We start from the raw sequence: 27,791 nt of genomic DNA, 5'->3' as shown, positions 1-27,791 counted from the left end.
CCAATTTTCTCCTGGGTTCAGAGACACTTGGAAGTTAATAAAGGTGACAGAAGACAGGAGTGATATGATGTGACAGAGGCAGAGAAAGCAAGGACAAATTCTGGCAATGTAGCAACCTGGGGACAAACACAGAAGAGAGGAGTACTGTAGGAAGAAAAGGAAAATCTTAGTATAAAAAAATGCAAAAAATCAGTATGAAACCTTGGCTGCTAAATTGAGATTAGTATATATCTTACATTTCTTTTTTTTTAAAAAGTTACATCAATGTAAATTTAGATTAACTACTTTTCTAAAAAAAGAAATGAAATTATATCTATTCCAAAATCTCGCACAGGTGAAAAAAGCCAAGTGAGAAAAAGAACAACTCAGACATATAAAGGTATGAGAAACACATAGGGTGGGGTGGGGACAGAGCAATATTAGGAAATGCTGAGTAGTTTAAATGTGTGTGTGTAAAGGTCAAATTACAGAAGACACAGTTAGAACTAATGTGGTTTCCTCTCCTCAGTCCAGAGCTCCCTTCTGTGGATGCACACCACCTAGAAAAAAGGCAAAGTTAGCCTTAACTTGACCACTTAAATAGCTAATGCTTTTCTATTTTGGCATTATTCAAATTACATACAATTATCACATTTTCATCTGGATTAACTGTTTCTTTTCATTTCTTTTCTTTTTTTGTAAATTTAATTTAATTTGTTTCACTTGTCTGTACCATATATGAACTGCTAAGGATCTTGATTCAGCAGTCTATCCCTATTCAGCATAGTATTTAAGTATGTGTTTAACTTTAAGGATGTGCTTAAATTCATTAACTTCAGTTGACTCTCATTTGCTTCAATAGGGGCACAATTAAGCCAAAACTGAGTGCTTTTGAAAATCCCACTCCTTGTTCCTTAAACATGTCCTAGGATTCTGACTGCTGGGACTTGAGACAAATTCACCTCTTACTGCATCATACTGTGCCTTTTGTTGTTCCATATTTCTAGCGTCTGCCAGTATCATTTATTCAGATTTCCCCCCTTTTATTGGGTGGATAGTATATTAAGGAAAGAATTTCTGTTAGATTAATTTTAGCCTTAAGTCTATGGTGGATATTTATGTTTTTATATTGACAGCCAGCCATGCTTTCAGATCATGGTCCCTGTCGATATTGTGGCTTTAAAATATTGACCTGTTCTTTTTCGAACATATGAAGAGTGTTAGAGCAGAACTGTTAAAAATAAAAAGGATAAGATATGTTACATGGACACTATCCTGAAGCTCAACAGCTGTTCCAAAACTCCTGCTTTATATAGAGGTTTAACTCTGAAAAGTGAATGTGCTTTTTAGTGCTTTGTTGCACTAGCTTTGACATGATGATCTCTGGATAAAATATATTACTTTCGGTTCCCTTTTTTAAATTATAGCTGTTAGTAATTTTGTTTTTCTAACCAACTATTTCAAACCACTATGTCTTTTAATAGTGCACATTGAGTTAATGTGGCGTGTATGAGGAAATCCACCTTGCAAGTAAAAGACAGTTGATGCAAGATAAGCATAGACAGCTGTATAATGATACCAGGAGCCAGAGTGCTAAACAAAGACAAATGTGAAAGGATGTCACATTCCCTGGGAAAGCAAGGGAGTGAATACTGTCAAGGGACTATGCCAAGCGAAGAAATCAGCTGTTCAACTGAAATAGGATGAAATTGTTTTGAAAGAATCAGTTAGTAGAACACAGTTGGCCAATTAGTGTGAAATACAGAGGGATGTGTCAGTCACTGACTCCTAGCAGGCAGGCACTTAGCTCAGGACTATTTTTGGAAAGAGTTTCCATGGTTGTGAAGAGTGCTCAGGCCCTTTGCTTTTTTCTGATTGGCTAATAGAAAGGTGCTGAAAAAGGTGGTGGCAGAAATATCCCAGACCTCGTAGATATCACATATACAGGCACTAGAGGCTGTTACTTTTTGTTTTATGATTGGCTGTTATGTCAAAACAATATAAATGTCCTTTCTATCTTACACATATAGGAGGAAAAAGAAGGGTAACTAAATAGAAAACTAACATATGTCAACTGAAAATATGAGAAATTTCTTTATGACTTGGGAGCAGGAACTCACTCTAAGGCGATCATATAATCTATTAGCAGGAACACAAAACCTTTTTTTCCCCGCAGTGGGAAATACTGTTAGATACCAGAATTCTTAGTAAAATTTGCAAATGTATCAGCTTGATGTTCAAAGGTTATGTATCCTGCAAATGGAGAAATGTGTTGTTCCCATAGAAAAGTAATCTGTAAAACACATATAGAATAAATGATTTCTAAAAATAGCTGGCATTAGGAGGTATTGGGATTGGGCCCTGCATGGCATTGAGCTAAGCACCAAAGGCTCAGTTAAAAATTGCTTTCCTATTACCTCATTAATGAATATCATGTGAGAATGAGGTAAAAGAAATGGAAGAAGTTGTGTATTGTGTGTACTACAGTGCTGTGCTTCGCCATAGACCATTCTATGTTATCTACTGTGTATCTGTATCATGCCCGTCACTGGGATCTCCAAACGTCTGCCCTTTACAATACATTCTGTGCTGAACATGGTGGCCATACCACTCCATTCATACACATTAGCAAAACTGTAAATCGTGCGACTGATATTATTTTAGTGTCTCAGATCAGAACAAAGTAAGGGAAGATCACAATACTGAAACATAGCAAAGTATTAAAAACACTATGTACGTAAAAACAAACCTTGAATGTTGAAGCATCTATACATGAAAGACTGTAAAGGGGCTGACTGCACCAAATTAAATTTAGATTGCTTTACTCAGACAATGACCAACTCAGCCAAACACAGGGTTCTATTCACTCTGATTGTATACTCTGTCTCTCTTTCCCACAGTGTATCTATCTTGTCTTTTAGACTGTATGTTCTTTGGGGCACTGTGATAAATGAAAGGGAGGGAGGTAAGCTTCCTTTTATGGACACCCAGCCAGCTATAAAATCCCTCTTAGTAGCTGTTCTCTAATTGTTCTACCTATAAAGGGTTAAAAAGTCTCACTGCTATGCACAGGTAAAAGGACGTGAGTTGGCACCTGGCCAAAAGAGCCAATGGGAAGGCTAGAACTTTTTAAAATTGGAAAAAGACTCCCCTTTTGTGTGTCTGTTGTTGTTCTCCTGGAGAGAGGTGGACAGTGCAGCAGCTATGCTGTAAGAAGCTTGGGCCAGGTATGAAAAAATCATCAGTATCATACCTAAAAACTACTCATTTAAAATCCCAGATATGTAAGTAGATCAGGAAATGTCTAGGAAGACGCAATTAGGTTTATTCCTTTTATTTCGTTATTGCTTGTCGATTCCTCTGTGATAATCCCAGGTGCTTTTGTTTTGCTTGTAACCTTTAAATTGGACCTCAAGAAAGTTATTCTTGGTGCTTAATCCTTGTAGTTGCTCTTTTAAAATCTAGCAATAGCCTGAGTTCCCAGATGTATTTTCTTTTTTTTTTATTAATAAAATTTACCTATTTTAAGAACAGAATTGGATTTTTGCGTCTTAAGAGGTTTGTGCACGTTGTTTAAGTAGCTGGTGGCAACAGCTGATTTCCTTTTTTCCCCCCCTTTCTCAGCTTTTCCCCAGAGAGGGTAGTAGTGAAAGGGCTTGCGAGTACCCCACAGGAAGGAATTCCCAAGTGCGCCTTCCTGGGCTCTCTTGGGTTCTGCACTTGGGTGGCGGCAGCATCTACCAATTCAAGGTCAGAGAAAAGCTGTAACCTTGGGAGTTTAATACAAGGCTAGAGTGGCCAGTATTAATTTTTAGAATCCTTGCGGACCCCCACCTTCTGCACTCTAAGTGCCAGAATGGGGAATTAGCCTTGACAGGCACGGATCATTTTTACTCTATATTTGTATAGTGCTGAGCATCATGGGGCCCTGATCTTGGCTTGGGCCTTCAGACACTACAGGAATTAATAAATACTACTAGTACTATTAAAAGACAGATCTTGCCTTCTAGTAGTACATGTCAATTTTCCCAATGTCAACAAAGAGAGATTCTCTATGCTTACGTGACAGAATTACTGCTGCTTTTGTTCCAAAGGCCCTTTTTTCATGTCTCAGAAGAGACAAATTGAAGTCAGTGGAACTTCAATGTGAGCAAAGTCATGCACATGCATATGCATTTAGAGGATTAGGGCCTTAGATTGTGCACTGCCTTGGGCAGTGACCTGCTTCCTTATTTGTTTGAAAAGTGCCAGTGCTTTTAAATTACTGTGTTTAAAAAACACTGTTTCTGATTCTTAGACATCGTCTCACTTTTTTTTGTTACTCTGTTGTTTAAAAACCATGGCATGTAGACTCCTCAAGATTTACATGCCATTGATTGATAAAACAGACTTTTGACTAGGGCAACAATGTATAAATTTTAAAAAATTGAAAAAAAAATGTTAACATTGAGCTACTGAAATGATGTTTTCTGCACTGAGTCTACTATGGCAAAATGTTTTCGATCTATGAATTAACACCACAAATGTTCCAGGCATAGACGTTCAGAAACAGAGTCTTTAAAAAAGATAAAGGGTTTAGCAAACAAGAGTTCCTATAGCAGAGGTTTTTGTCTGCCAGAGTGCTTATGACAGAAGGTTTTGAGTATGGAAGTGTCCACAAAAGAAGGTTTCAAAGCACACAGGTCAATGGGATTAAAAGTTTTCCCCAGTCTGCTGACTCCTCACAGTTCACTGAGTATAAGAGAACATCATCTTCCAACCACACCAGTAACCCAAGAGATTTTAAACACTGGAGCTCTTACAGAGAGCCGAGAGCTTGGAAGAAAGGGAAATTAGGAAAATGGAAAGACAAGATGACCTACCTGAAGCTCTTTGACAGAAGGTGGAGCAGGCTCAGTTTGCAGCTCCACTCAGCTTTTTCACCATGTCCCCGTGCAGCAACTAAGAGGAAGAGTTGCTGAGTAGAATCTTCCAAAGAGCAAACCCAGATCACATCTCCACTTCAGTACCTCCTGCAGGTACAACTCTGTTCCTGTGTCAGTGAAAAGCACATTTGATGTAGAAATACAGCTGTTGCTATATATGGCACCAGAGTGAAATTGTGAGCTCGGGCTATGTTTACACTATACATTTTGGTTAATGCAAATTATGTCAGCATAAGCCTGCTGCAGTTAGTATGTTGCTTGTGCACATGCATATCTTGCATCAGCATAGCATTTATTCACAAGGAGTACTTGTGTTAAAGCACAGTGTGGTGCACCATGGGTAGATATCCCAGTGTCCAACTTGCCATTGTCCAGTGCACCATCTTTTGGGAAAGTTGTGCAATGCAAGGTGGGGTAGAAATGAGTCACGCAGGAGTGACTGGAACTAAGAGTCAAGTTCTCATCATGCAACTTTCTCCATCCCATAATCCATCCATATCCCATAATTTGCACACTTTTTGAAAAAATCCCACAGACCTGCATGGCACATTTTGGTGTCTGCCATCTCCAACAGAAGCATTGAGCCCACAAGCGCTGCACTACTGTCATAAATGTGCAAACACAGGACAAATGCAACAAGGGAGGCATGATGATTTTGTGGAGGACAAATTGCTGTGGGACATAATGAAAACTGACTCAAAGTTGTTGGTGGCAATCATGGAGCAGATGCACATGGTGAAGCACCACTTCTGGCCCAACAAACAAGCACTGACTGGTGGGATCGCATTATAATCAGGGCTGGCTCTAGGTTTTTTGCTGCCCCAAGCAAAAAAATTTTTGGCTGCCCCCCCCCCCTTTTTTTGGCTTTTACACGTTTGCACTTGCATTTTTTGTTTGTTTGTTTGTTTTTGATTTTTAAAATGAAAAAAATGAAAACAGAGAATTTGTAATTAGGGAAATAAAACTATTTCCTTCTAGTGTACTCATTTAATTTTAACAAAGTCACAATTACAAACAATTTGGGTTCAACTATACACTGTAATGAAAAACATTAGTGTCTTCTGGTGCGCCCAGTTCCTCATAAATTAAAAGACTTTATATGAACTGATTTTTTCTGGTTTTTATACTTGAGTAGTCTTTTAATAATTCAGTGAAATCTAAATTTTTTGCAATAGTACTTTCAATTGAAATTAATGCAAGTCCTTACAAATGATTCTGAGACATGGTGGACCTCAAATAGTTTTTTAGTAATTTCAGTTTTAAGAAACTGCTCTCACCAGAAGCCACTGACACTGGTAATGTTAAAAGAATGTGTAATGCTATAGCAGTGTTTGGAGTGAGGTGCTCGGGGCTGTACATCCCGCCTGTAGGCCCCCAGCCCGATCTCAGACCCGGCCCCACCCCCGCAGAGGGGACAGTAACCGACAGGGTGGCTAGGAGGTAGGTCAGCTGCGAGGAAGGGCACCAGGGGTGCCCGCCAAGTGCTGAGCTGCCCGGGGCAGCAGGTCCTTTACTGACCGCAGGTCCTGCCCCGATCCTGGGCTCTGCTCTGCTCGGGCTCCTCCGCCGCTTGTGACATGTGCGGCAGGGGCAGGCGGTGGGGGGGAGGAGCCACATCGCCCTGCTCCCCTGGCAGCGGTGGGCCAGGGCAGGGACCACCCCCAGGCCGGGACCCCCGCGCTGAGCCCGCCGCCCCACCCCACGCAGGGGCTTATTGGTTGACTGAATGGGGCTGGGAAAAAAAAAAGGGTGGCCGGAATGATGCCGCCCCTGGAAATGTGCTGCCCCAAGCACGTGCTTGCTTTGCTGGAGCCTAGAACCGGTCCTGGTTGTAATGCAGGTTTGAGATGATGAGCACTGACTGCAGAACTTTCAGATGTGAAAGGCCATATGCCTGCATATGTATGCCAAGCTTTCCTCAGCCCTCTAGAGCAGGGCACCAGAATAAGAGTTGTACTGACAGTTGAGAAGCAAGTGGCTATCAAACTGGGGAAGTGTGCAATACCAGATTGCTACTGGTCAGTGGGAAATCATTTTGGAGTTGGAAAATCCACAGCCGGGGTTTTTGTCATGCAAGTGTGGAGGGTCATTAAAGGTCTCCTGCTGTGCAGGACTGACTCTTGCTAATGTGAAGAACTTAGTGGACGGATTTGCAGCAATGGGTTCCTGAATGGTGATGGGGCAATAGACAGCATGCACATCCCTATTTTGGCACCAGCCCACCTTACCACAAAGTACATCAACAAGAGGGCTGCTTTTCAATGGTTATGCAAGCATTTGTGGATCAAAACCTGTGGAAAAGTATCTGTGCAATTTAAAAACAAATACAATAAAAACATATGCAAATAAACTAACAGAACAGAGGAAAGAACGTTCATGTCCATTTTGACTACACATATAGCCAGCCATGGCTCTCACTGGTCAGTGTTTGTGAAGCTGTGAGTGATTGTCCTTACTGTGGTAGGGGAAGGGTTGCCACAAAGAACAGGGGTGGTGGTGGTGGGGAAATAGGAAGGTACTACTATAAAGAACTCCTCTGACTGCAAAGGGATGCAAGCTCATATTTATTAAACTTGCAGGTCAACAAGAGTCTCCATGTGTGTTTGCAGGCCAGAGAAGCCCTATTATGGCCTGGTGCATCTCCCTCTCCTTTTCCTGCTGGGACTTTTTCCTATCTGCTCTTTGCTTGTCCACACTGTCTGAATTATTCACCTTCTGTGCTCTCTGTTCAAGGTCCAATGCAGCACTGACTTACAGGATCTCTGAGAATATGTACTCCAGAGTCGCCTTCTTTCTCCTCTTTCTCAGGGTCAGGCCTTCCACACAATAAAATTTTGGGCCCTATTTCCCGGAGTAATGGCACAAGGCAATGGTGCTGAGTGCTGGCACTATTTTCCAGAGGTGGAGGTGTTTTTAGCTGTTATCTCGCTCCTGAAGGTAATGAAGGCACAGAAAGCACAGCTGCTGTTGATGTCCAAAAGCCACCTGAGCTCATATCCTGCTAGCCAGTTCACACAAATGGTGCTAGACAAACTCATTGTGGAATAGCATGGGAAAATGTGCTACCATGGAGGTTGAAATAAGGCAGCCTTCCCTAGGAACCTTCAGGAGAGGATTGCAAAGTACTGCCATGAAAGTTTTGAGATATCTCAGAAGAATTCAAGGGACTTCCTTATATACATAAACAAACTGCTCCACGTGTATCACCTCCCTGCCTAACCTTACAGGAGAATGAAAAGCAAATGATAACTCTGCTTCTGTTTGTTGTATTGCTACCTCTTCTTGTATGAGGAAATGCATGGGAAGTCCGTACCTGAGTCCTGATTAGTTTGGGGTTGGGCGCCATCTGTACATTTAGACATTCCAAAGCAAAAGGCATTCACACGCTTACCTGAGGTTCCTCCCCATTCAACAGACTTGCCTGTGCTCAGCTGACGGGACTGGCTAAACTGCGGTGGAATCTCAAACAGGTCCTGACTCACAGCATAGCTGCATCCCCCAGACACATGTCCACCATCCTCCTCCTCCTCCTGGCTGTTCATGGCAGGGGTCTCTGTCTTGGGCTCCATCGAGGTATCTGCAGTGGTCTGTGGACTGCTTGTGGGGTCTCCACCAAGTATGGCATGCAGCTTATTATAAAAGCAGCAGGTCTGCAGCTTGGCACCAGATCAACTGTCAGACTCCCTGCCGGCTGCCACAATTCCTTCACTTTCACATGGCACTGCTGCTGCTCCCTGTCATTACCCTTTTCCTGAATCTCCCATGCAATCTGCTCAGAGATGTCCATGTTCCAATACCTTCTGTCTACTCCAGGTCAGAGCATGTAAAGCATGTAACTGGCTTAGCTGACTGGGTGGTGGCACACAACAATGGAGAGATGCCAGGGGTACTCACCAAGCTGGTGAATCATGAAAAGGCATTTCAAAATTATGGGGTTTTTAAAGTGGGGCCTGGCTTCTGGTCTCTGTGACCCTGGGCAGTGGAGTTCACAATTGTGACTGGACCTGTCAGTATCAGGCACTGTGGGACAGCTGCTGGAGGACTGTTAGGGCAGACTTAAGTCACACAGTATCCACACAAACACTGTGTCAACCACAGTATGTTGACCATGTCTTCATGCTGTTCGGGGAGGTGATGTTACTGCACTGCCATAATGGACCACTTACATCAGTGAAAGACAATTTCAATGAAGACATATGCACAATTAGGTTGGTGCAAGGCAACTCACATGAACGTAGCTTTCTAGCATAGACCAGCCCTCAGTTCCTGAACCTGCTTCTCCCTCTGTCAAAGATCCTCATCTTTGATGCAAGGATGTGAGCCATGGAGCTTAGGTTTTGTTCTTTTTTTGGAGAAAAATGGAAATGATAAATCTGAGAATGTTGGTATTTTCCATAGTGCTTTGGGGTTCCTGACCCAGCGCTGGAACCAAGAGGGGAGGCTTTAGCTGTGCTAGATGGATCAGATGCTAGGGGATGGATCAGCTCTGTGTATTAATTTAGATAGAATATAAGGGAAGAGGAAAGGAACACACAAGATGGAGAATGGGGGTGGGAGGGAGGTGAGGGCGACAAAGTTTCACATCCCAGGTGGTATTTGGGATTTAGACTGAGTAGTGGATGTGGCAATGTGATCTCTCTCTTTCTCTCTCTCTCTCTCTTTCTGGCCAAGTCTGGTAGGGGCCTCTCTCAGGATTAGGATAAAGAATCCAGGGTCCCAGTAGATGATGGGGGGGTGAAGCCATGATAGTGAATCTCACTCCTTCCCTTGTCTTGTCTTTCAGTTAGCCAGTGTCCTGGTACCAGCTCCCCCGACCCCCAAATCTTTTTTGAGGACCCCAAAAGGAAATGATGGGCAGAATAGCTCATCCCCTTATTATTTTGCAGGACTGACTTGGCCATCCCTTCTTCTGTCCAGATCACTCCGGTGCCAGGGGATTGTGTGGCAATAGCACAGAGCTGGCTCTGCAAAATGCTGGGAGGCTGCTGTGCCGGGCCCAATTCACCAAGGAGAGACGGGAACCTTGTGGCCAATTTTGCACTAGCACAGCCTTGACACCACTTTGCAAAGCACAGCTGGTGCAAAGGGACCACCAAATGCTAGGGTGAAGTCACCTCTACAAGAAGGAATGTCTCCCAGAGGTAAACCAGGTAGTTTCAGTGTCAGCATCTTCTCTATTAAAAACAGTTTTAAATTCCAGGGACAGTCAAAACCATAAAAAAACACCAGAAAAGCAGGATCATTCTAGTGGGCTAGGAGAAATTTGGAGCCATAAATTGGTTGGTTGGAAAAAGATTTGGGTGCCAGATCTGGGGCTTTCCAGCACTGTCATTTTGCGAGATGGTCTGTGTTGGACAGCAGGAGCATTCCACAATAATGGTTTGCTCTGTGTCCCGGAGCAGATCAGCACAGCACACAAGGGCTGCCAGAAATGGTGGTTTGAAAGGGGAAGGGCCAGGGTGAAAGTGGGCCGGTACGGGCTGGTACGGTGTACAGGTAAAACGTGGCCGCGGGTACCAGGCGTATGCAGCCGACGTTAAAGTGCTGCCGCGGCAAAGGACCCTCCTTAAAGCAGCGCTGTAACATCGTTGCCCCTTCCCACCCCCACCTCAGGCCCACTGAGGTGTTTTTTGTGCAGCGCTGCAACTGGCCAGGTCCTGCGCGCAAAGTGGCTTGGCAGCTGACACACGTCTGCAGTTTGAGCGCAAAAAGCTGCTTTACTGCACAGAAACGTGCCAGTGTAGACAAGCCCTAAACCAACATCACTCTAGCAATGTAAACCTGTGTGCATTAGCCCTCAGCGGGCGGACTTATCTCCAGTAGCTCAAAGTATCAGCAGTAGAGGGATGCAGTTCTGGTCCAAAGTTTCACACGCCCGCTCCCCTCCTGCAGTGAATCAAAAGAAATTCCTGTTTCGTGTTTTCGGAGAATCGAAACTTACCCATGACAGCGCGGAGGCACCTCCCACTCCGTCCTGTCCGATCATAAACTCAGGAACAGGAGCAGCAGCTGCTCCCAGGTGCCTTCCCCGCTGGTTTCGCTCCCGGCACAGGTACGGTCTGCAGAGCGGAGCATCTTCTGCTTTCTCCGGTGCCGCTGCTGCTCGAGGGGGCGCGGAGCTGGAGGCTCGGACCGGGAAAGCCCGTGGCTGCGGGGGACTGGGACGCTCTTCGCTTCTTTGGGGCGCTAGCCGGGACTGCACACGGCTGGGAGGGGGAGTGAGCTGCTCCGGCAGGGGTCTCCTGAGGGGCGCAGGGCTTACAGGGCTGTCAGTGAGAAAGTCAGGGTGTGGGGAGCAGGGGGTCTGTGGGGAGCAGCGGGGGAGGGGGGTGTTTGCAAGTCCCTCCAAAACCCTTGGATTCTTACTTTCTAAACGCCTCCGCCAATTTCCTACTGAGCAGAACAAGTTATTCTGAGTCCTATCTTTAATTGTCCCACTCTGAGGTCCCTTAATTCTACCTGGTGCAAGCCCAGTTATGTCAGTACAGATGAAAGTGAAAGGAGAATTTGGTCCGTAGCTTGTACTAGGTTTGGGGAGAGAGAGGGTTATCTGAACAGTGGGATGCACAGTTGTGGCATCAGAAGTGATATATCAGTTATTATTTATATTAATTATTAGAGCCGCTCTCAGAGATATAGTCCATACTGGTTCAGGTTCCGATGCCTCCACAATTCAGCACATTTATAAGAGTGTCATTCTAAATCAGCATCTGATTTTGTTTTGAGCCACCTAGAATATTTCAGATATCTATGATTAATTACTTAAGGGTCTGGTTATGGCATAAATTCTTGTTAGATTCAATGAAATGTAGTAATGTGGTACGTAGTATGTTTGCTTCTAGGTGCCAGGAACTGTTCTTTATGAAGCGGGTGTACCAGGTTACCTTAAAGGAGATACTGATACATTTTAGGTTATATTTAGCAGCTGTTTATAATCCTGTAAAATCAGGATAGTAACAAAAGGGTAACTTTTTCTGGTTTTCATCTGAAGGCTGTAACCAAATGTAGAAAATATGGTCCAAGTGTTAACACCCATCAGGGATAAAAATCATCAGTAACCCAATTTTCTTGCTTCTATCCTGTATTCTGTTCTTGCAGAATGCAAAGAATCCTGACTTTTAGTTTATTGGAAGCAGAAAAAAAGTAAATTCTTCATTTGATATTCTGAGCTGCCTGCACACATGAAACCAATATTATAATCTGGCACTGTAGTTTATTATATTCCGGCCTTAAAAATGGTGGCATTGCTATCTCTCTGGGTTATGGTGGTTCAGGTGAAGTCACAAACAGGAGAGATTTGGCAACTATCTTCATAAAAAATACAAAAACCTGAGGATTTCAGTGACACTGAAAAAGAAACTCAAAGTCTAAGGTCCCCAGCGCAAATTAATTTGAATTTCTTCTCTTTGTGATTAGTGGATATCTGAGTCCGCATCATAAAACTACTGCATAACTGGCAGATGAAGGGAATGAATTTCAGGATTGGAATAACTGGGGTAGAATTATGAAGTAGGATGAGTAAAATGAAAACCAGGGATCCTAGGAGCTCTTGGAATTTGGAGGAATCATGTGAATTAAAAAAAAGTAATGTTTCTAAAATCAAAATATCTTTTAAAATCACTTCCAATAAGAGACATTTGGGGCCTCTGTCTTTGAATCTGTTACACAGGAATTTAAAGGATCTTGCAGCATTCTCTGCTGACTAGTTTTCTTTATTTTGAAGTGGTGGCTTGATTAGTTACTCCTGTGCCAAAAAATTAAAAATTCTGCACACAATATTTTAAAATTCTGCAAAATTCTGAAAATTTTCTTTGTCAAATAAATGTGGAGGCTCCAGCATGGCACTGGGGAGCACAGGCCACTGGCTGCACAGAGGTAGGAGATCACTGTGCTGCTCCCAGGGCCGGCTCCAGGCACCAGCTTTCCAAACAGGTGCTTTTCCAGGCATGGCGGCAATTTGGCGGCAGCTCCGCCTCTGTTGTGGCAGCGGCAATTCAGCGGTGACTGCTTGGGGCGGCAAAATTGGTAGAGCAGTCCCTGGCTGCTCCCCCTTGGAACATGGACTCAGCGTTGAGGCTGCACCCAGCCCTGACACAGCGCAGGAACTGGGACTGCCCCAGAAACACTCCAAGGCCCTGCCCCTCCATGCCAGGTGCACCAGGTGTGGGCAGGCAGGCTCAACAAAGCAGGATCCACGTGTGGAGGGGCTTAATGTGGGGGGATCCAGGTGTGGCTTGAGAGGGTTCTCAGTGGGGCAATCTGGGTGTGGGTGGCTCAGTGGGGGGATCCAGGTGCAGGGGGAGATCTGGCTGCATAGAGGCTTTTTGGGGGTTTTGGGGTACAACAGTAATTGGACTCTGCAGGGGGGGTCCTGGTGAAGGTGGTTGGGGCTCAGTGTTGGGGGCTCAGTGGGGGATCCAGATGCTGGAGGAGTGGGGTTCAGTGGGGTGGAGATCCGGATGTGGGTAGCTCGTCGGGGAGGTCCAGGTACAGGGGGAGTGGGGCTTATCGTGGGGAAAGGTTCTGAATGCTGGGGGAGGGATGAGGCTTGGCAGGAGGGTCTGGGTATGGGGGAATCTGGATGCATGGCGGTTGGGGGAGCAACTCCCTGTACAAGAATCCCTTCCCCTGCAGCTGAGGAGTGATGGGTGCAGGAAGCAGGTGTGTGTGTGTGTGGGGGGAGTTTGCAGAGCTTCCTGCAGCTGGGGGAGAAATCTGGGGATGGGTCTGACCTGGCCCTGGATACCGTGCAGGGGAAGAGGAAGTCCTGTCCTCCCCAGCCCAGCTGGGACTAGCATCTGATCCCAGTGCAAGGGTAGGAGCCACCAGCTGGGTCTTCCCCAGTCTCACCCCCTACCCCACAATGATTTACCTCTCTGCCAGCTGCCCTGGGAACTGCAAACATACTGCTGGGGAGGGTCTCATGACTGCTCTTGTGGCTACCCATTGCTTCCCCATCAGAAAGTCATTTTTCTGTGGGGAAGCAAAGAAATCTGCAGGGGGATATAAATTCTGTGCATGTGCAGTGGCGCAGTTTTCCTGCAGGAGTAATTAGTAAACAAAAAACATAGTAGAGAAGCAGTCATATCTGGCAGACAGTTATCCTGAACACACATGTATTCATGCTAGAGCATAACATGTAGCCAACAGCACTACAAGTAAGTAGTATGAGGATTTGATAGGAATTATATGTTGTCTTTTTTTTTAGTGGATCTGTATAGTTATTGAGCACAAGTGTGCAATAACAGACTCGATATCTATAAACTAATTATTTCTGTTTAATCATCTAGGTTTTTATAATGTATACATTCCTTCCTTTGTCATAAGTCTAATATATTATTTTCTTTTGTTTAATATATGAAGTAAATTAGTAAATATTGTTGGCTTGGGCTCATGGCAATTTACTAGCTGTCTTCTTCCAAAATTTTCAATGATTCTGCGGACATTGATTTAGTTAATAAGGCCTATAATCTTTGCCTTTACAGAAAAATATATGTTTCTTAAAAGGCATTTCGAAGACTAATAGTACATCTAATAAGCATCTGTAAGTTGAAGACTGACAGTGTCAAGAGTCATAATAAAGCCATCATGGCTTCTGGAGGAACTGTTCAAGATGGCAGTGATGATGATGGTGGAGATCTCACAGCCCAAAACCTTGAACAAAAATCTGTGTCTTTTGAAGATCCAGTAGAAAATAAAAGTGGCTGCAGTGACTTTTCAAATGTGTTTTGCTGGGAACAGGAGATACAGCAGGTTTCAAGGGCCAGTGATTATAGCAGACAAGACAAGTACGATTTCAGAAATCCAGGTGAGAAGATACATTCATTTTTGTTCATAATCATATCGCTAGCTTACGTGGTTTTGAAAGGAGGCTTCATTCAAGATTTTATCGTTTTCACAGATTAACACTCATCTTCCAGTTCTGTGGTTATTTCTCAGACTTAGACTAGACTGAATGTCCCTGAGCTGTTGTTTCTCAACATTACACCAAAATTCAGAAGTATGTTTATTTTACAAACTTCTGTATTTGTTTTTAGTAGAGACAAAAAAGAGAATATTTAAATGTGATGGGATACAGTTTGAAGCAGTGGAGTACTAAATCCTCTTCCATTTCTTTGGAAATTTACCACAAAGTTTTCTTCTAATAATTATGCCATTATTGAAGCAGAATGGAAACCAACTTACGTTCTCTGACACTCAACTCGATGGTATAAATTATGATGGGATAAATAAATTATGTCACTCATCTGGCACTAATATGATGTGTAAAGCACAAAGCTAAGATTCAGTCATGATTATTTTAATCAAACTCTTCAACTTCTGGTTAGGGAGTAATAAAGAGCTTAAGGGATCCTTCAGATGACTGGCGCTAACTGAAATATAAAATCTTTACAAACAGACCATGATTCTTGGGTCTGGCCAACCTGTATGCCACCATTGTACTTCCCCAATCCCTAAATCTGGTTATCATGATGCAAATTAGATTAGCCTCATGTCTGACGAAGGATCATTCATCACAATGCTCTCTGGTCATGCCTGATCTTGCTGTTGGCACACTCCCAACGTGCCCCCTATGCTGGCTTTATGTCATACCACATCCACAATAGGTGTGTCTCCAGATGCCATATTAAAACAGCTTTATGGCCCCTTCTTGCCACTGGAGGATCTGGCTTCAACTGTTGAGACTGAAATTTTCTATGCTGGGTGCCTACTTCAAACTGAACTCTTTCTTTGAAAGTTTCACTAAAAACAGTTCAACCATTCAGAGAATGAAATTAGGAAAAATATGTTGTTTTTTACTAAGTAATTCTTAGAATACCCTGTTTTATAAGCTGGTGTGTGTGTCTATGTGTGTGTGTGTGTGTGAAGACAAGCTGCAAGGAGAGGGGAAGAGGCAAAAACTAGCTGTGGGGAAATAGGGCAGAGACAGACTGGGGGGGTATATATTAGGGTCATATGTGCAGGGACAGGCAGGACAAATAGGGAAAGCATTAGATGCAATAATGTGCCCATTAGAGCAATCTCCCTTCCAGAATCTGTATGGAACCCAAGATTACTGAGTTGCTACATTCCTCTGCTCTCAGCAAATAGCTGTGAAATCCACTAGCAAAGTGTGTGGCCTTTGTGAAATCCACTAGCCTCATTTCCATTTAGTGGCTGGTCTGGTCTACATAGAAGATAATAGCCTAATACTGCTCAGTTACTGGATTAACTCAAGTGGTAGAGGTTTGTGTTGTGTACCTAAAGGTCCCAGCTGGTGACATATGACCCATTAATTTGTTTCCATGTGATGGACTTTCTGTTTTTTTTTCAGTTTTTTTTAAACTTAGGAAATTATATTTAAAAAAACATTAAGGTTGCAAAATTGAGCACACAAGACAGGAAATGCCAGAATTAAGGTTGCCTCTCCTGTTGCATATGCATTATGATACAGTCTTTACTTACATGATTACATGCTATTTTTTCCCATGAAAAACCTTAATTTTTGCATTTCCTAACTTCTGAGTGCTTGAGTTGCAATCATAATGCTCTTTTAACAGCTTTTTCACATGTAATACAATAGAATGAGAGAGTGATTAGATATAGGCTGACTCTTTGATCATATAAGTCTTGTGACTGATTGCTAAGAAAAATGTTTTATTAATTTTTTAGAACTAGACAAACATATAGGACTTCTGGAGAAAATATCTGACTTAATTTTGAACGACATACCAAAAGCTGAGTAAGTATGGTTGCAATTACTTGAGCTGAAAAAAATGCAAAGAGAAATTGTCAATCAAGAGAAGAATTTCAGTAAAACTCAGAAGATTGCGGTGCTACTGCACACACTATCTACAGTCCACACAGCTACATTTAGAGAGTGGCACCCAAAATTTGCATACCTGAGGACCATATTCAAAAGTGTTCAAGGGCTGTGTTCAAGGGTTGCACCTAGCTTTTCCATCTCTGATCTACAAACATCCTAGATACCACTTTCCCTCAGATTATACTAACAAATCACTATACTATGATTCAAAGTAGAGCTGGATGGCAATTTTCAAACTGAATGTTTTTCCATCAGAAAATGTGGAGTCATTGAAATTGAAACATTCTGTGGGAACATGTCAATTTCAACAATATTTTGTTTAGAAAAAATCTTAAATTATATTATAAATTATGAAATACAAATATAATATAATATATTATACAAATAATAAATATTAAATAAAATATACAAATACAAAGTAACAAAAATAAAATGACAAAATACATATAGAAAATGAAAATATATGAAAATAAAATGAAAGTCAAATTCAAAATGAAATGTTTTGATTGACCCAAAATGATTTTTGAAAAATTTGTATTTAAAAGGACATCTGAAAAAAAATCTTTATGATTTGGAGTGAAAACAAATTTTGAAATCACAGAATTTCACACAAAACAGAACTTCTGGTCCTCAGTCAGCTTTTGTTCCCTGCTTGCTGAGTAAAAAATAGAAAAAATCAAAATCAGCCAGAGGCAAACCAACCTGGCAAGTTCCTTGAATATGGAATCAGGACAGGACTTTATTAATATACTCCCTTCCCAGCTGACAGCAGTGGCATATAATGCCTTTTATCCAAGTCTGGCTCAAAGCCTGCAACCATTCTTCTGGTGTAGACTTTGCCAACATTATCTATTCATTTGTAATCTCAAACCTGCTTTGCTGCAATGCATTCTACTAAGGGTAGCGCTTGTAAAACAACTAGGGATTAGTTCACTGAATGCATCCAATGAAGTGAGCTGTAGCTCACTAAAGCTTATGCGCAAATAAATTTGTTAGTCTCTAAGGTGCCACAAGTACTCCTTTTCTTTTTGCAACTAGGGACTACAGCTCTTGAGTAGAATGGACCGCTGTAAGCAAACAATACCAGTGACCTGTGGTCCCAGAATACAATATGATCCGAATAGCTTAAATAGGTAGATTCATTAGTTAGTAGAGATGAAACCAACTGTTTTGCCATTGTACAAGAAAAGATATCAACTATTTTGTTAGACACTTCAAAAAGGGTCCCTATGAAGATTAAATTTATCTTGTTGACATGGTTTGTAACCATACTTTGGGAGCCTGGTTTTTAGAAGCAGGCATTTAAACTATATTCTGATCCTATATTTGCATATGAAAATAGGCAGTTTTGCTTTCACGTATGTTTGGAATGGCACAGTACTTTTTTTTTTAGCAAATATTGGCTATGTGTAAATAGCTCATGTTATTCAGTTTTATAAGTTACACCCTACACTCTTTATCTATTTAGTTTTATGTGAGTCACTCCGCTGATCACTGCCTGGAACATTTCTAGGGCTGACGATGCCCTTGTCTGCTTTTTACAATGGTATAAGGTGTGTAGAAAATTCATATCATACAAACATTCCTTATAGCAGACGATAGGAATGTTGTAAATATAATCGGAGACAACATGGTGACACTGTTTTTGACTGAGTTACTGATCTTATTTTTCTCATAGAGAACTGGATCATTGTGTTTGTTTAAGATTTTTTTTTTAAACTGCTACTTTTTACATTTCCTCAAGTACAGTGTATTGTTTCCACATTGATGTTAAATTGTACTATTTGTTGCCGTATGCATTCTTTGTTCCAGGTATGTAAGCCTACTCAATGATTACGTTGAATCTGAGTTTTTTCTGATTGATGGAGATTCATTATTCATCACCTGCATAAGTGAACAAACATTACTGCCAGGACAGAACCTGCACTTCTTTTACCTGGTAGAACGCTTTCTACTGGATTTAACAAACAAAGGAGCAAAATACGTCATTGTTTTCTTCAAGGTAACAAATACATGATTTTTGCAATGAATGATTGAATTCTTGCACTATATTTCTTCACTAGAGAAAAGTGTTCATTCATAATACATTAGGTAGTCTTTAAGCAATAAAACAATAAAGGTCAAATTCAGACCTTTAGCTAATGTCTCCCCAAAAAGGTTCACAATTCGCCATGCAAAAGTAGTTTTTAGAGTGTGTTGCAAAGTTTTCAGTGAAACAGTTTTTCATCAGAAAATGGCAGTTCATCAAAACTGAAACTTTTTGCCTGAATGTACCAGATTCGATGAAAATTTTGTCAGCCAAGATTTCCCAGGACCAGGATGAAGTGCCTTTGTGTGCTTAGTCCAGAATAGCCAAATGGCTAGGGTACTCACCTAGGATGTGGGAGGCCTAGATTCAACTCCCTGCTCTGCCTGATTTAGATGAGAGACTTGAACCTGGGTCTCCCACATCCAGGCGTGGCATCCTAACCACCAAGGTACTAGCTATTTTGGAAGTTTGGTTTCTCACTTTGATGAAAAGACTTGGTTCCGTCCTGATGCAGGATGGTAAAACCATTTCCTGCCCAGCTCTAGTAGTTTTATTGTGAGCCTGAGAGTGTATTCATGCAAATTACTCATAACAAATGCATCTGTATTCCCAGCAGGGAATTCCTAGATGTTCACAGGAGTATGTGATAAAATACATAGACTATTACCCAAAACCTGCTACTAAATGTTCATATTATATATGCAGCCTAGGAGGATCTTTAGTTGCATCTCATGGTCCTCAGTCAGTTGCATCTTTATGGGTAAGCACCTGTGGACAGTTTGAGTTCTGAATTTGGGCCTACAAGTATTCTCTCTGGTGTTTGATTAATCTATGTGGCTGATTTTTTTTTTTTTGCCACTAGGTAACACAATATTGTTTTTTCTTTCCTACTTCTTTCAGAAGGGAGTTGGTTTTGGTTAATTTTAGTTTTCTGTGTTATCCATGGGTTGAAATGGAACATACCTATGGAATGTAGTACTGAGCAAGGATTACTGTTCATTTCTATTCCTTGTGTTGATTTTGTTTTTACTTCAAGCATTTTCTGAGAGCCACACACTATTTCCAGCCCATGGCAACAAAAAATAACACTGTGAGATTAAGACAAATTGGAAACTAATTGGAAACTTGAGGGAGTCAACAAGCATGTGGACAAGGGGGATCAAGTGGATATAGTGTACTTAGATTTTCAGAAAGCCTTTGACAAGGTCCCTCACCAAAGGCTCTTAAGCAGAGTAAGCTGTCATGGAATAAAAGGGAAGGTCCCCTCATGGACTGGTAACTGCTTAAAAGATAGAAAACACATGGTAGGAATAAATGGTCAGTTTTCACTGTGGAGAGAGGTAAATAGTGATGTCCCCCAGGGGTCTGTACTGGGACCAGTCATATTCAACATATTCATAAATGATCTGGAAAAAGAGGTAAACAAAAGGATCTCACAAAAGTAGGTGACGGGGCAACAAAATGGCAGATGAAAATAAAGTTGATAAATGCAAAGTAAAGGACATTATGTTTTCCAATCTCAATTCTACATATAAAATGATGGGGTCTAAATTAGCTGTTACCACTCAAGAAAGAGATCTTGGAGTCATTGTGGATAGTTCTCTGAAAACTCAATGTGCAGTGGCAGTCAAAAAAGCGAACAGAATGTTGGGAATCCTTAAGAAAGGGATAAATAATAAGACCGAAAATATTATATTGCCTCTATATAAATTCATGGGATGCCCACATCTTGAATACTGTGTGCAGATGTGGTCACCCCATTCAAAAAAGATATATTGGAACTGGAAAAGATACAGAAAAGGGCAACAACAATAATTAGGGGTATGGGGTGGCTTCTGTATGAGAAATTAATAAGACTGGGACTTTTCAGCTTGGAAAAGAGATGACTAATGGGGGATATGATAGAGGTCTATAAAATCATGACTGGTGTAGAGAAAGTTGATAAGGAAGTGTTGTTTACTACTTCTCATAACACAAGAACTAGGGGTCACCAAATGAAATGAAAAGGCAGCAGGTTTAAAACAAACAAAAGGAAGTATTTTTTTCACACAACCCACAGTCAACCTGTGGAACTCCTTGCCAGAAGATGTTGGGAAGGCCAAGAGTATAACAAAAAAGAACTATATAAGTTCATGGAGGATAGGTCCATCAATGGCTGTTAGCCAGGATGGGCAGGGATGGTGTCCCTAGCCTCTGTTTGCCAAAAGTTGGGAACGGGTGACAGGGGATGGATCACTTTATGATTACCTGTTCTGTTCATTCCCTCTGGGGCACCTGGCATTGGCCACTGTCGGAAGACAAGATACTGGGCTAGATGGATCTTTGGTCTGACCCAGTATGGCCGTTCTTATGTTATTTTTGGCGATATTTGGGCATCTCAGTAGTTTGAGGGTGTCAGTAATGCTTTCACTGAATAGATTTGCTAACAAAACATTTTTCTTTCTCTATCAAGACATTTAAGTGGTAAATTAATGACATTTTAAATTCACTTCATTCTTTTACACAGCCTAATATCTTTCAGATTTAATTATGAAGTTAGGAAAAATTACTGTAAAATTAACGCTTATATATATGTTGACTTGTTCACATAGGCCCTAGCAATTCCCCCCACCCCCAACTCTGATAAAATCATGTGTGCATAATAGCATGAAATTAGATTAAGGTAAAAAGAAACTGTAGAGTGTAGCTCGGTTACCCTTCCAACTGTGAATCTGTAATTAATTTCTTTAGTCAATTTATCAATATGGAAATATATAAAAGTTGAAATTCATATCCTCTTTTTCTTGCATCTGTACAGAGAAAGTAAAAGCTTTGAATATTCTAATTTTACTTAAATATTTTAAGTCAGGTTATATTATAGAGCAAGCACAATTTTAAAGTAAATTAAAAAGGGGATAAGGACCATGGTAAGAGACCCATCAAGTGAGGAATAAAGTAGTGAAGCATCTACCACTGGACATCATCCAAGATAAGATACTGAACTAGAATGGCCATTGGTCTGATCCAGCTTGGCAATTTCTAGGTTTTTAACTACAGTGTGTCTAACTCTAATTTATGTACATTTTGGGGATACTTTGAGTATCTACCTATATATTGGTATTCTGGCAATGTGAATAAGACATAGAGGATCCAAATCTTGAATCTGAGAAGTCTGGTTTCCACCACTTTCCCTGGAGCAAAGCAGATTTAAGCTCTATAATTCAGGTTGGTGGAGGATCTCCTAGGCATGGGGTTGCTCTACTGCAGAGGCTCTCAACCTTTCAAGACTACTGTACCCCTTTCAGGAGTCTGATTTGTCTTGTGTACCCCCAAGTTTCACCTCACTTAAAAACTACTTGCTTGCAAAATCAGTCAAAAATACAAAAGTGTCACAGCACACGAGTACTGAAAAATTGCTTACTTTCTCTTTTCTACCATATAATTATGAAATAAATTAATTGGAATATAAATATTGTACTTACATTTCAGTGTATAGTATAGAGAGCAGTATAAACTAGTCAGTGTCTGTATGAAATTTTAGTTTGTACTGACTTTGTTAGTTCTTTTTATGTAGCCTGTTGTAAAACTAGGCAGATATGTAGGTGAGTTGATGTACCCCCTGGAAGACCTCTGCATGCCCCTGGTAGAAGACCACTGTTCTCGTGGCTCCTGTTTTGGCATCTACACCTGATCCATGGTGCAGGGCATGTTCCTAGTGGAAAGGGTGTATGACCAAGCAGTCCTTGCACTTCGGTGATCCTCAGAACAACCTTGGCATGTGTAGTTCCAGCCTGAGGAACTGGCCCAAACCACTCTCACATAAATCCCCAGCTGTACCAGTTGCTCACGAGGCACAGCCAAGAATCTGGCCCACAAGCTTTTGCTTCCACTCTTTATGTCAGCAGTATTGTTTAATGTCTCCTTATGTTTTCGGTCTAGAAACTGATCCTGCCAATGCTTCTGCACACAAGTAACCTTGAACATATACAGCTCTCAATGGCACTGGTATAAATCCACAGTAACTCCATAGCTGTGCTGAAGTCAATAGAGATTCTATGGATTTACACCAATGTAAGTGAGAGCATGATCGATCCAATAAGACTATTCGTGTGGCTAAAGGTTAGCAGGACTGGGCCCCCAATTTAAATTATTGTCTTATTTGGAAGTTATTAAAATTACATAACGTAAAGTGTTATTTTCATGTCCTGTTAATTCAAAGTAATAGCTCCAAAGCAGATAATATGAAGATGTACATACAAAATATGTCATTACTAAGAATTAACATGTTTATACTCTAGTTGCAGCTAATTGAAATTGTTAATCTGTATAAAAATATGATATAATTTTACTTAATTTTTTTACAGGATGCAGAGCATGCATATTACAGGCATCCGACTCTCCTGTCCTTACGTACTACACTGATTCTCCATCTTCAGCACAATACTGATGCTGTCATTCACACTGAATTTTCCAACTTTTTAGAAGGGAAGTGGCAATCTTTCCTGCAAGAAAGCTACCCATATTTTATAATAATCTCTGATGATGGACTGACTAAACTACAGACAAGCTTTCTCAATTTATTTATCATTCATGCCTTGTCAAAAAGAATCAATGTTGTCCTTACTTCTGGACAAGAATCAGATTTTATCAGAGTTTATGGATATCACATCCATGGCATGTATAGGCACAAGGAATTTTTCTCTCAGGTAAACAATATATGAAATCTTTACTGATATTTAATAGAGAAATTTAATATTTAAGCAGTGTAGTAGATCTTGCCTGAAAATGACTTTGAGAGCTAAGGCCTTGTCTATATTTGAAAACTTACAGTAGTGTAATGAAAAATTGACTTAGAGATAGGCTGTAAACTCTCTGGGACAGGGACTAAGTTGAGTATGCACACAGAATGTGGTGTTAAATAAATATCAGACAAGGAGAAATGAGTGCATGAGTAGATTATGGCATAGCTAAAATGGTATGGGGTGTGTCATGTGACTTCCAAGTTATTCTTTTTTTCTGTTTTTGCATTAATATTTATTATTTATTATTATTATTATTACATTATTTATTTTATACTTTGTAGTTTATGGGATTGTGTGGGAAGGCAAGGTTTGAGGAGGTACTGAAGGTTTATTGCATATAGGTTCAATGAGGATTTTCTTGAAGTAGGGGGCACTGTAGGGGTAGGCATGGAAAAGGAGACAAAGTGTGTGAGTGGAAAGTGGTAGGCAGTAGAAAGAATCTAGAGAAATGGAAAAGGCAAAGCACAGAAGCTGACTAGTAGAGTGGCAGTTGGCAAGTGAGGAGCTGTAGGCTGGGGCAGAGCCTCTACATTCAGTACAGAAAGCGACCTTTATTTCGTTTAATGCCCCATATGTATGCAAAGCCCTTTTTGAGCTCATCCACAAGGCCTCTACCCTCTCCACATTTAAGCCCCTCTGAGAGACCAATTTGTTGTAATGCTTGTACAAAACTTGCTGATAGACAATACCATACTTGAGGAGTAGATTGGGAATTTGTGTATATTTGTTAGCTAAATTTGTGGTGCCTTTTCCCCCTGCCTGCTCTTTGTGTTTAGATTGTGAGCCAGTTGGGGCAAGGATTGTGCTTTCTTCACAATAAGCTGCTCACTCATGAGCTACAGGCCAAAAAATATTAGCATAAATTAATCCTCACACAATTTTGAACAGATATACTCAAAAAAATCACAATCTCTTCACAGAAAATACATGAACAGAAAAGCGTGAAATTCATCACCACCTTCTCTACTCTGAATATTGACAATATGTACCCATTATAACATTTTTTTGGGAGGAACTGTATCAGTACTCCAAATTGGTATTAACATGTGTATTTTCCAGTTCAGCCTTTTTGAATGACCTAAAAAAGTCATAATATTCTAATAGCATGTACATTTAAAAATAAAATGGTTGAATTTAGAAGATAAAAAGCTTGATTTAAAAAATAAACTATATATTTTTTAAGCACCGAGAAGAGATTCCGTTTGTTTTCCAAATGCTGGTTAAAGACTTGCAGGAATCCAGTACAGCAGCGTTACTTTCTCTCTCTGGACATTCAAGTGTGAAGGACATGGAAAAAGAGGTACTTAATTTTGTTACTTCAGTCAAAAACTCAAAAGGGTTTCTACCCAAATCCTCCATATATACTTTTGGAAAATGTCTTAGGAATGTTGTAATATGAAAAAAAAAGTGAAAAATTGAAAGCTGAAAATCCATTGTGAGGGTTCCACTTTAAAAATGTAAACTGGAAAGTATAAAAATGCACACAGTTATGTTCAGCAAAAGATCTAAGTAGCTCCTCTTATCAGCTTCAAAATTAAATGTATTTTATACCTTCAAATCTGCCCTACTCTAAAACTGTAATATGTAGTATTGTTGTATTACTTTTTTACTAAAAATTCCTTTTTTATGGTGATTGGCATATCATTTATTTATTCTTAAATACTACATGTATCTTATTTAGCATACGTGTACACTTTGTGAGTGATATATTATTGCTAATGAGTATGTTTGATTCTCTTTTTATCTGGAGGATAGACTACAAATATAGGTCCCCAGGGCTGGCTCTAGTGTTTTTGCTGCCCCAAGCGGCCAAACTTGCCGCCGAACACAGTGGTGGAGTGATGGTGCGGCCGCTGAATTGCCACCGAGCGTGAAATGCACTGTGACAGAGCGGCCTCCGAGGGCGGATTGCCGCCCTAGAGCGACGTCCTGCCGCTCCTTTACATTTGCTGCCCCATAACTTAAGTATGTTAATAACTTTGCTCAAGATTAAGCACATGGATAAAGGTCTGCAGGATTAGTGCCTGATCCAAAGACTATTTAAATCAGTGGAATGACTGCCATTGACTTCAATACTTCAATACTGCAAGGCGTTGGCAAATCATCCTTCACCTCTATAGGGAGGCATCATTCTTATTTCTCTAGGCCTGTGACTAAATATTTCACTCATGTGATTTTGGTCCCTGTTGGCTTCTTTGCCTATCATGTTTTTAAAAAGAGAAAACTCTTCCTTTAAAATTCTCCTCATATATTTAATTATATATTTCATGATACCAGGTTTGTGAGACATTATCCCAGCTCAAGCATGTTTGGCCAGAAATATCTGATATTCGACACATTGTCTGCATTGTCACATGTGCACTGGGGCTGAGAACGTACAGAAGGTTACAAAAGAAACACCAGGCTACCATTCAAAAACAGGTAGGATTTTCAGTTAGCACAAACTCTTGCTTTTTTCTTTTCCTTCCCTCACCTTGATAGGTGTGATATTTTAGAGGTATGCATTTTCCCTATGGCATATGTTCAGTGTGTTATCCATCTACTCCTATAAACTATTATTACAAAATATTTCTACATAAAAGCCTGTTAGTGGAACACAAATCATTTCCAGAAAAGCAGCAATTAATATACATAGAAATAAATATCTCTGGAGCTATTTCAAATACAGACTAGAATGCTTTGTTCCATACAGGATGTGGAGCTCTATGCCATCATATATGCCTTTTAAAAGATTAAATGGAATGAGTCAGGGCATTTAATAACCCCAGTGTTGCTAAATCTCACAATTTTATCATGACTCTTCCTATATCTAATGTTTCACTTAAAGTCCCAGCTTTTTAAAGACAAGTGCTTACGAGACTCAGCTTTCTTTCAATGCAAAGTGAGTTTCTAGCTCTCATGGTTGCATAGGAAGATTTAAAAATGAGACCAAAGTGCAGCCTGAAGGCTCCAAAACTAGAAAGCAAATTAGAAGAACCTAATATTTACTTGTATCAAAAATTTTGAAGATTTTTCTGCCAATCTCATGATTTTTGAGGGTCTTGATTTTTGAACATTTGGGGTTAGTAGTACTGTTACCCTGAGCACTATACATCACAGACCAGTCATGGTAACCTTAACTGCTCCCCGATGTATACATCTGGGGTAAGAGGTGCTTGAAGTCTGGCATCCTCATAGGAGCAGACTTAAGGTAGCAATGTGTGATTTATGGTGTATGCTGGTGAAGTCAGTATCTCCTGGTAGAGGAGTAGAGAGTTAGTTTTCTTAATTTTTCATGTCCTTGCTTGTGTTGGGTATGTTACGTGTAGACAAACTTTTACTTACATATAATATGGTCTTTTATACCTCCGGGTTTAACAAGTATTGACCAGAGCTACAGAGTTGGCCTTGCATTTTGCACTCAGTTTTTGAGGCACAAATAATTTGAGACAATGTTGTAGATGCAAAATAATTGTGGATGGAACTGATCTCATTAATAAGTGTAGCTACTTGATCAGGCCAATAGATGAAGTCAGATTGAGTGGGGTGGGGAACCTACCGCCCATGGGCCAGATCCATCCCATTGCTTCATTTCATCTGGCCAGTAGCAAGTCTCTGCACCATGAGCCAGAAGTCCTGAGCCTCAGCACCCCTACCCTCCCACCCCCACACAGGGCTGGAGCTGCGACTGCTGGCTTGCTGGGTTGCCAGAAGTCTGGCTGGCTGCGCTCAGCTCCCGGTAGCGACGAGCATGTGCCTGCGGCCCCTACTAGCAGGGGAGATCAGGGAAGCTCCACCCACCCCCAGTGCTGGCTCCACAGTTCCCATTGGCCAGGAATTGTGGTAAATGGGCACGACGCATAGCCTCCTGGCCCCTCCACGTAGGGGCTGGACATGGCAGACACTTCTGGGAGCAGTGCAGAGCCCTGGCAGGCAGGGAGCCTGCCTTAGCCCCACTGCACCACCAACCAGGAGCCACCTGAGCTAAGTGCCACCCGGCCAGAGTTCACACCCCAAACCTCCTGCCCCATGTTGGAACCCCCTCCCACACTCTAACTCCCTCCCAGACCCAACATCCCCACCCACACCCCAACCTCCTGCCCCAGCCTGGAGCCCCCCCCCACACCCTGAACCCCTCATTTCTGACCCCACCCAAGCCTCTGCGCTCCCCGAACCCCATGGGGCTGGAGCCACGCTGCTGTGGGGAGAAGCGCCAAGCCTCCACACCCCCCTGTGGGGCTGTATGTGGCCCGTGACTGATTTTTTCTGTGTGTCAGTGGCCCCTGATAGAA

At 41.4% G+C, this 27,791-nt stretch overlaps 1 protein-coding gene and 1 long non-coding RNA gene across 2 annotated transcripts in view; one reads left to right on the top strand and one right to left on the bottom strand.

Annotated features, from left to right (window-relative positions):
• Window positions 1–334: 334 nt before the first annotated feature.
• LOC142071904 (uncharacterized) lies at window positions 335–11,040 on the bottom strand. The gene is made up of 3 exons (XR_012668130.1): window positions 10,846–11,040; window positions 4,842–5,011; window positions 335–539 (listed from the first exon to the last, which is right to left on the bottom strand). It is a non-coding gene; the product is annotated as an uncharacterized LOC142071904 (long non-coding RNA).
• Window positions 10,864–27,791, top strand: part of LOC125635677 (putative ATP-dependent RNA helicase DDX60) — a 69,353-nt gene continuing 52,425 nt past the window's right edge. Inside the window, exons 1-7 of the mRNA XM_048847656.2 lie at window positions 10,864–10,956; window positions 14,390–14,712; window positions 16,557–16,626; window positions 18,523–18,712; window positions 23,083–23,424; window positions 24,704–24,820; window positions 25,798–25,941. Coding sequence (XP_048703613.2) covers window positions 14,493–14,712; window positions 16,557–16,626; window positions 18,523–18,712; window positions 23,083–23,424; window positions 24,704–24,820; window positions 25,798–25,941 — 1,083 coding nt within the window. The 5' untranslated portion in view covers window positions 10,864–10,956; window positions 14,390–14,492. The remainder of the gene's footprint in view (window positions 10,957–14,389; window positions 14,713–16,556; window positions 16,627–18,522; window positions 18,713–23,082; window positions 23,425–24,703; window positions 24,821–25,797; window positions 25,942–27,791) is intronic.

This window comes from Caretta caretta, chromosome 4, assembly GCF_965140235.1.
Source record: "Caretta caretta isolate rCarCar2 chromosome 4, rCarCar1.hap1, whole genome shotgun sequence".
Lineage (NCBI taxonomy): Eukaryota > Metazoa > Chordata > Testudines > Cheloniidae > Caretta > Caretta caretta.
Note: the sequence above shows the minus strand (reverse complement) of the source record. Positions and strands in the feature narration are given on the sequence as shown.